The 15,674-nt window shown below is 42.5% G+C and overlaps 2 protein-coding genes across 2 annotated transcripts; both read right to left on the reverse strand.

Moving 5' to 3' along the window:
• Positions 1 to 733: 733 nt before the first annotated feature.
• On the reverse strand, positions 734 to 2,317 carry LOC308135017 (relaxin-3 receptor 1-like; the record flags this gene model as incomplete). Its single annotated transcript, XM_080502881.1, has 3 exons — positions 734 to 1,345; positions 1,453 to 1,896; positions 2,117 to 2,317. 3 exons carry the CDS (start codon positions 2,315 to 2,317, stop codon positions 734 to 736), a joined length of 1,257 nt encoding a protein of 418 aa, XP_080359007.1.
• Positions 2,318 to 7,219: 4,902 nt separating this feature from the next.
• On the reverse strand, positions 7,220 to 15,448 carry LOC308135538 (cyclic AMP-responsive element-binding protein 3-like protein 3-A; the record flags this gene model as incomplete). The annotated part of the gene is made up of 10 exons (XM_080503587.1): positions 7,220 to 7,410; positions 7,494 to 7,587; positions 7,907 to 7,988; positions 9,357 to 9,425; positions 12,067 to 12,173; positions 12,398 to 12,508; positions 12,820 to 12,953; positions 14,438 to 14,711; positions 15,084 to 15,182; positions 15,434 to 15,448. The coding sequence occupies 10 exons, from the start codon at positions 15,446 to 15,448 to the stop codon at positions 7,220 to 7,222; spliced, it is 1,176 nt and encodes a 391-aa protein (XP_080359713.1).
• Positions 15,449 to 15,674: the final 226 nt, after the last annotated feature.

The following is a 15,674-nucleotide window of genomic DNA, read 5'->3' on the forward strand; positions in this document are numbered from 1 at the left end:
CATTCAACACATGTATTCACAGGACGGTTCACGAACGGTACAGCAAAGAACACACGGAGGAAATAGTGGAAGGTTTCCAGATGTTCCCAGATTATTCTTCTTGTGAAGGGTAAGGCCAAGTAAATAATGTAAAGTATAGTCTGTGCGATTAACTGTGTGGGTACTTGAGCTTCACAATACTACAAATAATTCATTTGTAAATTTACTATTTAAGGACTTTATTGTTTATTTATGTGCGTGGCTGGAAAGAAAAGTCAACTTAATGTGAAATTTATATCCAACTCGATCTTTTTAAAGAATGTGCTGTTAGATTACATCCAAGCGGGCTTATGGTATTTACAGGTAAATTTTTAACAAGTGATTTAACCTACGAATGAATGAATGACTGAATATGGCATAAATATCAGACAGGAAGTTTAAAAAAAAGGGCACATACAATAGAATTGAATTATGAAGAAGTATCTGTGTGTGAAAGGGACAACGTTACAGCATTGAAAATAGACTTTTTTTTTGGTTTTCTGGCTGAGCTATTTGAGAAAAGAGAAATCTCTTTAATGCTCATATGTTGCCAGATCTCAATTAGCTTAGCTTAGAACATAGACTGGCTGCCGGGGGAAACTGCTGACTCAGTTCAGAGATGACATATTATTACGCCGTTTTCCACTTGTTACTTTCATATTTATCACACTTAAAGGAAAAAAGCAGTCAGAATTGTCTGTTTTCTCAGGATGAATCACATGTTGATGCCTTTGTGCATCATGGCCATGCCGGCCGAGGCTTCCTCCACCCGCCTCCCCCTCAGAGCCGCGGTGAAGATATTGTGGAGGGCGCGGGAAATTCTCAGCAGGACCTCCTTCAGCCCGGCTCTGTACTCCCGCCGAATGAGGCAGTAGAGGACGGGGTTCAGGCAGCTGTTGGCATGAGCGAGACACACAGTCAGGGGGAAGGCGTAGGCCTGGGCGTTGTAGAAGGCTTTGCTGAAGGGCACCAAGTCAAATTTGATGAGGATGCCCCACAAGGTGAGAGCCTGATTGGGCAGCCAGCAGATGAAAAAGGACAGGACCACGATGGTGACGGAGCGGGTCACTTTGGAGCGCCGACGGTGGCGCCCTTCCTCGCACTCCGACCTCTCCGAGACGCTCCCGCCGACCGCGCTGCCGACGACACGCCGGCTCAGGATGAACCGCAGCAGGAGGAGGTAGCACACCGAGATGACGATCAGGGGAACTACGAATCCCAGGAGGACCTTCTGCGTTTGATAGAGTCCCAGCAGGACTTGCGGATCCCAGTGACCCGAGTCCGAGTCGGAGAATCGAACCAAGCACAGCTCGTCGTCTGCAGACACCTGCAAACGTAACAGACAGTCTCAGGGCACGCGTGCAAAAACAAAAGGGACATACTTTCATAAGATAAGCAACTCAGGGTTGCTGGATGAGTTTGAATTCAACAAACCTGGACTGTTGTGGAATAAAAGGCATGAGGCAGCGTGGCCACCAGCGACACCACCCAAATGGTTAAACTGACCCACTTTGCCCTGGAGGTGGCGGTCCTCGGACTTCCCATCTTCAGGGAGGTGACCAACGAGTGGTAACGCGTCACACTCATGGCCGTGAGGAAGAAAACACTGGCGTACATGTTCATGGTGGTGACCGAGCTCACGATCTTGCACATGACCCGTCCGAAAGGCCAGCGGAAGTCCAGCACTGTGTCCACGGCCCAGAAAGGCAGGGTGAGCACGAACTGCAGGTCCGTCAGTGTCAGGCTCATCACAAAGCAGTCGATGGACGAGTGACGGTGGCGCCTGCGGCGGGAGTGCAGGAGGAAGAGAGCCAGGAGGTTTCCCACCAGCCCCAGGACACACACCACCAGATACACCATGGCAATGAGAACTCGCACCTGCCACAAACACAAGACAACATTCACTTACTTTGTCTTTTGTTTTCATCGCTGAATTGTTACAAAGAGCTCGAATAATAAAGAGGTTATGGGGGGTTTGGGGGGGGGGGACATCCGTGCAAACTTTCACGACATAATATTATTAGTTAATAATTCACACACGACTATGTCAAATCTATTATTCCTCTCCAGGAGGATCTGCATTAAAAGTTCAACCCACCGCCAGGTTCGCGCTGTCCCCGTGCAGGTCCACGGAGGACTCTCTGGAGAGGATGTGCAGCCAGCAGTTCAGTGACAGGTTAAAAGCGGGCAGGTGAGAGGCTGCTCCTTTTGGGCCGACGAGTTCGGAAATGTCACCGTCTTCTCCTCCGCACACGTTGAGGGCGGCTACAGGTCCGGAGGAGCTGCTGTTGCTCTGCATGGTCCTGCAGCACAGCGAGCAGCCGCGTTTACTGGGTCAAAACAAAAAACAACAAGGTTTCCAGCTTGTCCTTTTTTTTTTTTTTTTTCCCTTGGCAGGGCTAACTTCCAGAAACTGGATGCAAAAAAAATTGGGATTTACTAATCTTCATGTTTCCTGCCTGACGGAGCTCAATAGACGCGCCTTGCGCGTCTCTGTGCGCATTTTCGTTTTTTGTTTTTTAATACTTTTCCCAGGAGAGGAATGTTGAGATATCAGAGTAAAAAGCTGATGAATCCGAATCATTTTGACTTCAGATAGAAGTGTGACATGACGCAGCCTGCCTCTTCTTTCTCACTCAGGCTGACTGACGGCGTCCCGAAACCGGAGGCTTTTATATCGACGGGGCGCTCGGGACGCCGCTTGATGGCGCAATTTGGACGCTTCGGGAACCGGCAAACGATCCATCAAGTGTCCTCTGTATAAACAGATACTAAACAAACCATAAAGTATTTTATTTTATAATTCAAAAAAAAACCCAACATGTTTTAAGAAGGTTTTCAATCCAAAGGTGATTTCCTTTGAAGTTACAAGATTATCTTCTTTGAGTTGTGCTAAAGCAACGCAGAAAACCATTTTTTCCATAGTTAATGATTAATTCGGGTGCTTTTATTTATTTGATTGTTACTAATGGGTTACTGGATATTGTACTTAGCTGCTTTACTCGCACTACGTTTTAATGTTGTTTCCCCTTTGATGGAAACAGTGAATCTCCCGCTTTGATGTACAGATAAATCCTTCAATATACATTCTAAGTAAATGATAGCGCATGATGCAATCAGAAAGGTTTCCTCGCCTCCGTGGGCTGAATATTCATCTGCAACGATGCACATCAGAGGAATGATGAATTAGATGTCAGACAACTATCACTCTTTGTGAAGGTGCCAAATCAGAGGTGTGCGTGTGTGCGTGCGCGCGCGCGCGCTTCGATCGCATTTTTTATGGGTCACTGTTGGCGTTCACTCAGTATTGCAGTGTTTTGTTGGATGTTAAAAAAAAAAAAAGAGTAGACAAGGTTAGAAGAAATTGAAGCAAGCAGCCTGAATTGAACAGTTTGATCAGATGGTGTTTAATTTATCAGCTTCACAAACATTTTGACTGCTGCTGTATTTTAACTACACCGTGTTTTGTTTTTGTGTTTTTGTGGATTTTTTTTTTTAAATGTCAAACCCTTTTGACCCATTTGAATATTTGGAAGGTCCATAAAATTTCGTTGGGAATAAAAACAAGGTTGTTGTTTTACCTGTTTCTTCGCCTGGACTAATTTACATTCAGGCACAAACTCAAATGAAGTAAAACATTTTCAGAGTTTTCTTTATCTCCCAGAGTGTTTATCGACCATTGAGTATAGATGGAAATGCCAATACGGTGGGATTTTAAACCCAAACCACTCTTTGTAGAGCGTCACTGCATTCCACTGAAGCTCTTAATGAAGATAGAAGATGTTGACTTTAATTTCTTTCACTTTGTCTGTCGATTTTCTTTTGTTAACACAAACCCAAACGGAAATACACACGCTGACAATGCTTTCCTGTGCTTTTGTTGTTTAAATGAGAGTGTAAAAGAGCACAGATACAATAGGTTATGGTTAGTTTTGCATGAACATCAGTGTACGTTTCTGTCGTTCAAGGAAGATAAAATACGTCAGCATTAATGTAACCTGTTAAATAGAGAACTATGGGTGTTGTTCTGATATGTCAGCTTTTCAAGCCCTTAATATTGTTATCAAATATGCATTCTTCGCTGACCAAGGCTCACCCTTTGCAGGTAGGTGCATCATGTACAGGACAATATTTAATTCACATGGATTGATTTCTTTTAGTCACTAATATAGTGACTAAAATATGATAGTACTGTAAGGCTGAGGCCAAATTCTACCTCTAACTTCATCCTTGCTTCAGAATGATAATGTGTGGAGTCAAACAAATCAACATAGCCCTGAATTTAAGCAATTGTTTAAGTTAAGTTCATTATCTTACATAGCCTTTAAATATATGATGAGATATATGAAATCACCAAGAGCCTGTTCAAAGTTAGGCTCAAACACTGAAAAGAGATATCACTTGCAATGATTTTCTTGGGGTATTTTTGAATAAATATCCCACAAGGCTTAAGTTAAAACAGGCTTTCCTATTTTTATTTGTATCACCAGTACATGTCCAAGCCGTGACTGCAGGATTATCGCTGCTCTGCTCAGATATCCACGAACCTCAAAAAGTCTACTTTGTAAAATTATCTGAATTAATGATCTTTGCCACCGGCGGCCTCTCTCCAGCCTTATTGGATTCCTACCTTCCTCTAGAACTCACTGCACCTCAACACGGGACATAGCCGTCACATCAATATTTCATTCTTGGCTCACACACGTTGTATTTTTGGTTCATGTCTGCTTAAATGTTCCATCCTTTTAAAAAAGAATAATGCCTGCTTTGTTTTCGTCAGAAGATCAGAAGATGTTCAGTGCAGGACAGAAATAGTAGGGATGTTTTCCAAGTCAGAAATCCTTATAGACCCAACTGAAAAAAAAACAGATATATAAATACAAATCAAACTCTCAGAATTATATTTATTGACAATGTGCTGTCAATGCAAGTGAAACTATGATGTTTTTTTCTCTCCACAGCAGTGGTTTGGGGCAAATGGTGACTTACTGATATGACATTATTCATGTGATCACAATAGACATGCCTTTGGATTCAAACAGATGTTTTCACACAGCATGTGGTAACTTCATCCATCCATCCATCCATCCATCCATTCATCCATCCATCCATCCATCCATCCATCCATCCATCCATCCATCCATCCATCTGTCTCAGCAGAGCACCCTACACATTCCACAGGTTAATACCAGTCCATCACATAAGTAAAACAGAGAGACAGATTATCTCTGTCACTGACACAAACACTCAAAACAGTCAGTCGGTTTGGATTTACCAACCAGAACTATCCAACATTTCTTTTCTTTGCGGGTAAAATGATGAAACACTCTTGTAAAACGTATGCAACATGTATATTCCATTTAAAAAGGCCTCATTCTAAAACCAGACCCAGATTTTCTTGCAGGTTATTCATTCAATAACTGTCAAACTATGTCATTATGACCCATAAAGCTGAACATTCTGCAGCTACTCACAGAAGCAGATTTAGTTGGGTTTTATTTTATTTTATAAAACTATAAAGCCGAGGGTTAGGGTTTATTATTCAGATCACTTCCTGCATTCATTCATGCACCTTCCAATTCTTTGTAAATAGGCTAAATCAGACTTCCTAATTTCCCACTCCAAACATTAATATTATGCTGGTTATATTGTCCACGTCAACATCTGGATCTTCATTGCAGTGAATAAGCTACGCATAGGGTAACATATATTCATTTATTTATTTTTTACTGTGCAAAACAAATCTCTTCAAAGGGATATTAAGGATGTAAGCCGTGTTGCACCGGTTGACATCACATTCAGGCAGTGATAATATTTTATGTCACTTGTGTTTTACCCTATTATGATTTTACATGTCTTAGTATGCTGGACCGTCAGTCGACACATCACAACATTTATATCAATTGACGAAAGGTTAAAAATTGTTACTTATAGATTTTGTTGTGCCCAGAGGCACTGTCATGCGTAATTCATCAGAGACCTTCTAAACAACTGTTGGAAGCTTTGCCTAGAATTTGAATAATGATTTTCTCCCCTTATGTTGAACTGTGATCATCTCTCAGCGAGACGCAGATGGACAAACTCACCTGAATCTGATGATGTTTGTCATCAACAAACTCTGCAGAAAGCCTCACAATGAAAAAAACAAAACAAAACAAGACCCATTACAACCAGCCCTGCGTGAGAGAGGGACCTGCTAAATCATCATTGATCCCTTCCTGCTCTAAGGTTGTCCCTTTTTCTATAAAATGATCTTCAGCACCAAAATCGTGACGTGAAAACTAATGTCTGCCAGTTTACCCCAGAGCAGCTGTGGTTACATACGTAGCTTACCACCGCCAAGGATGGAGTGAATGAATAATGCAATGTAAAGCTTCTTTGACTGTCCAGAAAAGCGCTATATAAAACCTATGCACTATTATTCAAATGAAGACTTCCTATTCTAAAACATACATGGCAGCCACCCTCCAGAACCAGGTTTCCTTTGGATTAGCCACTACAATCACGTTCAACTTTGACTTTATTCAACTCTTTATATTCACGGGGAAATGTTTCTCCTTACACGTGATTTATGATTTAACATCTTGAAAGACAGAACAAAACTTCCAGGTGTTTCCATTTGCCTTTAATTCACCTTTGTACTGCAACAACCTGACAATGTACCTATGAAAATCTAACTGTATTTTTCTAGTTTCTTGTCTAGATATTTTGCATCACCTCATATAAAAAAAACATTCTGTAATATATTAATATATTGACTTTGGTTTTAAGCTTTGTATCTTGTATATGAAGACAGTTTTCATAGCTTTTTTTTTTTTAAATAACATGTTCTAGGCTGCTATACCAGCATTGCGCTGAACTGTTTTTAAGCCATATAGGATACAAAACGAAAATACATTTGTGCTGTTTTTACAGAAGACTCGTGTATCCATGATACACCAGCGGTATGATCAGCACACGATCCACTCTGTCTGAGATGCCTTCCTTTCTCAGATGCCAACGTACATCCTCAGTGGAAGATTGCATCATCAGCTCCTGCTTGAAACAGAAGACTTTCTTCGGAAACGTCTTTCATGTCCATGTTTGCGTACCGGGACACCACCACAACATTTCTCTCAGCCTCTGCAGCGGGAGAGAGAGAAACCGAAAAGCAATTAATCTGCTCATGTGGACGCTGCACCTGCTGCGTCTCCTGTTGGGATCAGTGATCGTCCCGGTGCCTGTGATCCCGGTGGTGAGTGGAGGAGACGCCCGCCGCGGGGAGATTTGTCCGGGGCCGGAGCTTCTCCGTCAGCATGCGCAGGGCTTCAAAGCTCCCGGAGGTGGAGAGCGGAGACAGAGGAGGAGGGACGTCTCGCACTTCATCCACCGCCTGCAGGGAGCGTGATGACACTGAGAGGCAGAGGGATGGAGAGGAGTGAGTGTGTTTGCTTGTGAAGAGAATAAAACGCAGTCGGGGGCACATTTCCACTGACCTTTAGCCTCAGCGTAGTCCGCCTGGCTGAGTTGGCTGTAAGGGTCCGGCTGAAGGTTCGAGGAAATGAGCAGCGAGAAAGAGAGGAGCAGGACCTGCACATAAATACAAACAGCAGGACAAAGACGGGTAAATCAGAGGAAAGATCAGAGGAAAATGATAGATGTCTGAAGAAAATGTGCACAGAGGAAGGGTGCTGCGTTTCAAACATTCGACTCAAATAGTAGGAGGAACACAGACAGGTTTTTAATGATGTGCCTGGGCAATATAGAGTTTATTATTGATCATCTGTATGTTTTTATCTATTATTCAGTGGGTAAGAATAAGCTGTCTGTCAAAAACAAAAACCACTCAAGGCTACAAATTAACATACTTTTTTTTTGGTTTGTTGTTTTTTTTTGGTGTGTATCTCACCAGAATGCAGGTTCCTCTGTGTGCTGACTTGCTGGAGCTATTCGGGAGAGCCTGAAGCTGGCTTAGCTGCTCCAGCAGAGCTCTGCAAAACAAACACAAGCAAGAAAATGAAAGAGATTGTGTCTCGCAAAAAAAAAAAAAAGGGGGCCACATGTGAAAAATGGGCATCTTTTATTTTTTTTGTTGTTGTTGTCAGCTCGAGTGATCTCTGGCAACTGAACAAGAAAGGAAGAGCAGCAGGTTCAGGGGTAATGTGCTGCCGTCTGTCTGTCTCTCTGCTGTGTTTGCTTTCACTTTACTACAGGGGGAAAAGGAACATAATGAGGTTGCAAAATAAAGTGAAACCAGAGCCAGAAAATGTGAAGTTTAAAAATCGATTTGGCTTTGTAGTCTGGACATTGTGCTGTATATTGGAGCTCCCCCCCCCCCCCCCCCCCCCCTCTTAACCAGCTCATCAGCATCCTATAAGGGGGGGTTCATCAATGTAAGTTAGAAAAAAAGAGACAAGCATGAATATTTGTGAATAAATATTCTTTAGCACATTCTGAGAGGCGCTTTTGTCGGCCGTCTTTCATGCCACATCTAAAACACATTGAATACAGATTTTAAAAGCAATAAAGCTGGCCTGAATGCGTGATGGTTTTTTTTTGTTGTTTTTAACAGAGGCTGCAGCCGCCAGAGCTGCATGTTTCCTCGAAACCCTTTCCACCCACGTTTACATCTCAATCATACCTTGGGGACAATATATAGGTCACACTTTGTGCTCCTCAATGACATATTTGGAGGCATCATTCTGATAAACACATACATTTAGACACATCCAGCTTTCAAAAAATAAGGGGTGCACTTAAACCATGCCTATACAATGTGAACGTAAGCAAGCTGTATTTGTATGACACATAATAGTAGTTTCAATAAATGCAAGGTGTAATTTGTTTCAGGAGATGAGGCTCTAAACACATTACTGAACTTAATGGATGGATGGATGGATGGATGGAATGATGGATGAATGGATGGATGGATGGATGGAACAAATGAATAGAGGGATGTCTTGTGTTTTGATAAATACTGAATGAAATGGGTTTAAGTGCTTTAAGATGCAATTTTATCTGCTTGGTCGTTCCACCTGGAACATTAGTACTGTGTGTGTGTGTGTGTGCGTGTGTGTGTGTGTGTGTGTGCGTGCGTGCGTGCGTGCGTGCGTGCGTGTGTGTGTGTGTGTGTGTGTGTGTGTGTGTGTGTGTGTGTGTGTGTGTGTGTGCCCCTGCCTGTTTTGGCCATCACACACGTGCAAAATAAATTCTAGCCCGTGTCACATTTCAGCATGACTTTCTCGATCAAATTTATGTTGCATTTCAAATGTTATCAAATAAATAAATAAATAAATAAATAAAACAATGCTCCACGGAGCCTCAGTTTCTGCCCTCGTTGGCTCAACTTGAACACTCACTTGTTGGTCTCTTCCAGCCGATGGATCTTTCTCTGCAGTTCAAGGTTGTGAGCACTGCATACAGACATTCTGTAGCAATACAGAGAGAGAGAGAGAGGAGGGTGTTATACATAATAAACTAAGATAGATGACAATCCAAAAAGACAATCATGTGATGCCCAAATTCTCTCCCTGCCAATATCCGTCTGTCGGCTATTATCCCGCGTCCCAATCTGCCATTCAGGGTCTCCATTCACCACCCACACCCACCCCCATTTACTTGTTCTGCCACCAGTACCGTCTCTGTTTTCGTCACTCTGAGTCATCCTTCAGTATCTGATTGATAATCCTCCCACGTTGATACGCTCTGCTTGAAGCTGGTTTAATTAAAGGAAAATGCTGAGTCGGTCTGGCAGGAGTGCCAGTTTCTTCATGTCATGAAAGTCGTGTGATCCACAATCAACAAAGTCCCAACTTGGATGAGGTGCTGATAGCGCGCAATTACATTTTTATTTGATTTATTTTCTTAAGCTGCAGCATCATCACTGAGAATTTCCCAAAAATATAAATGGGATCACTGAGGATTGTTCGCAGGTTTTCTTATGCACTCAATTAATCATGAAGGTTTGACAAAAGGTCAAAATGTGCTGGAGATAAATGATTGAAAATGTCAGTATATTGGGCTTTTACAAAAAAAACAACCGGTTTTGTTTTGTGGGTTTGAGATATTATAGTGGTGGATGAAGAATCTGATGCCCGGCATCAGTTATAAAAGAAAACTTACACGTAACCTAGTGAGACTGATGAACAATACCAGAGAGCAAGCTGAGGGAACAAAAGCAACTGAGGACATAGATGGATTGGGCTATCTGAGGACTGAACTGGATTGTTTGCAGAAATGATGGTGTGGCTGAGCTGTGCTGTGGGAGGAAGGCAGGATTAACTAATTTAATACAAAGGGCCACCAATCATGTGCTGTGGCTTACATTGCACAGCCTGGAAGAGAGATTGAGGAGGAAGAATCTGAACTACATCTGGGCAACAAAACAAAAAAAAGAAAAGAAGAAGAGCCCTGCTCTCTGTTGTCACATACAGCATCCTGAGTCGGCAACTGCACCACTAAAACCTTTGAGCTGCTCCATTGTGCAGCCGGCTATTACAGTGTTGTGTGTTTTCCAAAGTAAGACCAAGACGAGGCACAACAAATCTGAAGTTACTGATGCTTCAGCTTTTTGTGCCTCGTCTTGGTCTTGTGAGGACTTTTCATTTCTTTTAATACTTGACAACTCCTATACTAGAGGAATGAAGTTAACTGGGGTTACACATGAGTACTTAACAGGCTATAAATTGAGGTGGTAGTAAAATAAGTTTCCAATGTAATTGTTTTTTTGGGGGGTTTTAGTTAGTTTTTAGTTTAGTTTGTTTTGTACATGTCGCACACAACAAAACAAACATCAAACATAACAGAGCGATGCAGACAAAGCAAAACAAAACAAAACAGACAAACTTGATAAATAATGTATTTTTTAAAGTTTATCCTAAAGAGCAAGTTGAGTTATTTAGTAATAGTCTAAATTGAGTCCATTTTGCCAAACAATTTTAATCATAAATGAAGGTTTTGGAAACATGTGTGTGTGCGTTGTTCAAGCTGAACCAAAGGATCGTTTTATCTTCCCAAGATAATGCAGGTGTATAATAAGTTGCATCGATATTCACCTAAAGATTGCGAGGCAGTGCAAACGAATCAGAAATAGCTGGGAGAACAAACTTTCCTGAACTGAAAGGAGCAGTTATTTCTGAAAGTTGTTTTCACAGTCGCAGGTTATTTTTCTGTCATAACAATTCAGTTTCAATTTGTCTGAGTTTTCCCAGACAATGTGATTGTCTCGTGAGGAAAACTGTGGGGCCTGTGGCACTGGGAGCATTTCTCTGGAGTTTTCAAAAGACAGTACGTCAGAGAATTCTGTAACCATTTGCATCAATGATAGAAAACATTATTCAGCACATGCAATGTCGCAAAACAAATCATTTTATGTATATAGTTTCTAATTCTTTTTTTTTTTTTGTTAGTATAATTATTGTTACACACACATTTCGCTCGCTCACTTGGAATTGTCGGCTTTTTCTCAGTAAAAGTTCCATGAAATGACTGGGTTGTATTTGACGCTATTGAAATCAAATGGAGTCAGATTGAATTCAGCCCATCTTCCTCACTCTCAGTTCTCGCATTGTTCCATTGGCCTAACTGAAATCTTGATAACTGTACAGCCTCATGATTCGAGTCGCCCTGTCCTTGTCTAAACAAGGACAGGGCGACTCGCAACCAGCTCTCCCAGCTCTCCCAGGATTAATCCCTTTTGAAAAATGTTTCTGTAAGTTTCAGATTGTTCTTTGTTTCGTCTGACGCAACAGCGGCTGCTTTTCTACTCTTTGTCTTTTTACTCCAAACAAACCATGTCCAGAATTGGTTCTATGAAGCTTTTCTGTTTTGTTTTGTTTTTCTAATTGAAAAAAAACCAACAGATTTCCGCTAACGGAAGTGCTTTAATCAACCATTTGTCACTAATTCTTAATTAACAAGCATTGATAAATGTTCCCTTTTCATCTAAGGAGCACTTTGTTCATGTTCACTGAGTGTGTGACAAAACAAACTCATTACAATTTGTAGCAGCGTGAAAGCGCGGCACGTTGAGATGATGACAAGAGGATACTGAGTGCAGCAGGTTCCTACCTTCCTTCTAGGCTATCAACATACTCCCTCTTCTTCTTTCGACTCTCCTGAGCCGACCGCTTGTTGCGGATTTTCCGGCGGATCTTCTTCAAAACCCTCTCTTCAAACTGGTCAGACAGATGAAACATATAGGAGGAAAGGAGGGAGAGAGAGAGAGAGAGAGAAAATATGTGAGATGAAACTAGTTTGGGAAAAGAAGGTTAGAGCAAAACTGTTAGAACTGTGACTGGGGATATTGATTTTGATTTATAGGGGTGTGTGTATGTGTGTGGATGGTGAATGTGGATGTTTAGAGACATATGCACCACATCTGTGTATCTCGCTCATGCACCTTGGACAGGGGGAATTTGCTGGGCAGGTTTACCCCTTCTTTGGCCAAAAGCTTCTTCTCATCCTCATTAAGTACAAGCTCCTGCAGGGTGTGCTGGGGGGTTCGCTGTGCCTGTGAAACAGATGGACAGAATATTACACTTCAGAAAATTCAATGTGCTGTACATGGTGCCAAAAGTGCCTCCACCCCCCCCCCCCCCCCCCCCACCCCCCCCCCACCCCCCACGGAGCCGTGCAGGTCACCTCGAGTCAGTTTCTGCTCTGAAATTATCAAGAGAAGCAGTGGAGCATACTGTAACTTCAGGTTTCATTTATTCATGACACCCAAGTTGATTTTTTATTTTTTGGTTTAATTATTACTTCAAACTAGAAAGCAAGACAAAACTTCTGGTAAACTTCCCGGTAACATCCAGCTGTTCTTACTTTCTGTCCCAGGTTGGATAACAGCAGGTCTTTCACTGTGAGCGTAGCAGGACTCGGTGGTAGCAGGGGGTTATGGTTTGCCGTGAGCTGGTATGCAATTTCAGATTCCTCAATAAGGCCCTCAGACGCCCAATCTGCATATTGAATTTTTGAAAAACAAAGTTAAACAGCAGGTGTGGATTGAAACATTTTAACAATTAATCCAAACCCAACTACATTACAATTTATTCTGCTGCATCATTTTGTGCTTAACCGAACGTCAATAAACAGCGCCGTGGACGTGTCTCTGGCTCTTACGATATTTTACATTTACAACCGTCACCAGGAGGCCCCCGGGGAGGCATTTGATCAGTGTCACATTAGTACTGCTGCAGGACGACATCCTCAATCATACAGCCAGAGTCAACGAGGAGCCCTGCAGCAGATGGCGTCGTCCCCACGCGGCCCTGATGTCAGCATCATCAATTCAGTGTGGGATTACATCAAGAGGCTGGCACTACTGAAGTGGGCCAACTCAATATAAGACCTGTGATTAGTTGGCCAAGATACTCCAAACAACCTGTTTGCCAAGTGGCCTGAAAAAATACGGCGGGCAGGTGCACACGTGGAAACAAGTGGCATCACAAAAGGCACGGGGTGATCACAAGGACCTCCCATCACGTCTTGTGCCTGAAACAGCACATGTGGCATTGTTTGTTTGTTTTTCCTTTCTGTTCAACATCTCTGTGTGTTTCAGGTCTGGTGTACAATATCAATTGTAAACCTATTTTTGGTCCACAGGGGTCACAAATCAAAAGCACTATTATTAAAAAAAAAAAAAAAAAAAAGACAGTTTCCAGTTTCATCATGAATGAATGAGAAATCACACCATTTATCCGGACAATTGTTCAGAAATGGGGGAGGAAAAAAAAACCACAACATTTTCTGAAAGGCCTATTGCCAGAGGCTCAGTCAACAGCCCTCGTTATAGCAGAAAATTCTAAAAAATCTACACTCTGTGGCTGTGTTTGTTGCCTGGCTGCCCTCATGCCCGGAGTTTTTATTTCCTAACTTGACATTTGTGGTCCCAATCTTCACAGACGTGTGTTGCATGTTTGAAGCGATGGCCCGTCTGTACTATGTGTCTTGTGCTGTAATTCCACAATGGGCAATTAACTTTACTGATATATGGCACATTTTCAACACATCAGAGGACTTAACATTGTCAAATTCATGAGTGATGTATGGGATCACAGATCCCCCTCCTCCGATACAGAGCCGATACCGATACCATGAACAGAAAACCTATTTGCATAAAAAGGTGCTTAAAATCCTATTGGTGGAAAATCGAGGTGAATGTATGTTGGAAAGGAACTATTTTGTAGAAAGTACACAATTAATTTGTGACATTTGCTATTTTGCCAGTTGAAAAATCTCCAAGCATGATTCCACTTGCAATGAACCACACACACACACGCACACACACGCACACACACGCACACACACGCACACACACACAGCACAACAACCTTTGGATTGAAATGCGACCCAGCTGTCCCTGAAGGTAAGCCATAGCCTCAGGAAGCCTCCCAGGTAACCCTAACCTTTCTTCTTATTCCTGATTCAGATCTAACCTTACCAAGGTCAATGCATACATCCGCCATGTTTTGGTTTCCTGCTCGCTGGTTCTCCAGAGATCTCGGCTGAAGGAAAGTCGGTATGTCAATGGCTGGGAAAGCTGTGCAGGTGGTGCTGTGCGGGCTGCCTATGGTATCTATCAGAGGCTCCTCATTGATGCCACTGTCAGAGGTGCAGGGTGACCACAGGGGGGACGCTGGTGCCGAAGACGAGTCGCTTCCATGCAGCAGAGTGTCCAGGAAGTCCTCAGTAGCATGTCTCTCTGGGCTGAGGGACTACGGCAAAAGAGGACGTGTATATATATCAATGTATCACAACGTCCAAGCTGGACTGACAGACTTAATCACATAATGGTATTCTGATGCACGAGCGAAGACGAGAACAAAAACACGCCGCTCTTTCAATGTTTCATGCTCATTTGCCAGTGACTCATTGCGTCTCTGCTGCCAGCTGGAGCTGATACAACATAGAATGAAACCGAAATCATATACAGATGAGATTAACCTTAATTATGTATGAGCCCAACCCAGATGTGGTTCACACCAAGCATACCAATTTTTCAAAATGTGATTCACTGAGTCTCTGCCCTCAGTTGTTTTCCTCTGAGGTTCTCAGTTCTGGAGCAAATTGTTCACATTGATACGTACATTGTTAATTGGGATAGTCCACAGTTGGTTGCTGTAGCAACTGGAAGATTCATGCTCGTTTTTGAGCAAGAGGTCAATGATGTCCATCCCACAGTGCACCTGAAATAAAAAGGGATTTTGAAAACCCAGGTTTGACTCAACATTGAATTACAGGTGACCCTGCCAGCAGTGGGCTCCACTTATGTGTTTCTAAAGAATAATGCCAATGTCTTTAGAATGCTTTTAATTCTGCCTCACTCCAAAATTGGCCTTTGAAATTTGAATTAAAACGAATCACGTCCACTTCAAAGTCAGTTATCTTTCTTTTGACACACCCATTGCAGATTCTTTTGACACAAAGAACAACTTACCTTGTCTGTAGTCATTCTAACATTAAAGCAGCTGATGAAATTTCAACAAAAAACGCTCCAACAGAGACAAAAAGGAAAACACCACAGCCAGATCACTATGTTCCTCCGGGGCTTCAGCGTGTGGGAAAAACACTTGAGTGCGCCTCAAGGGACAAAGTTGAAATGCCATAACACTCAAAGACATTCCCCCTAACCTATCTGATATCTGGCCAATCCCGTGTTACGCTGACGTCTGACAGAG

This window comes from Blennius ocellaris (assembly GCF_963422515.1).
Source record: "Blennius ocellaris genome assembly, chromosome: 10".
Lineage (NCBI taxonomy): Eukaryota > Metazoa > Chordata > Actinopteri > Blenniiformes > Blenniidae > Blennius > Blennius ocellaris.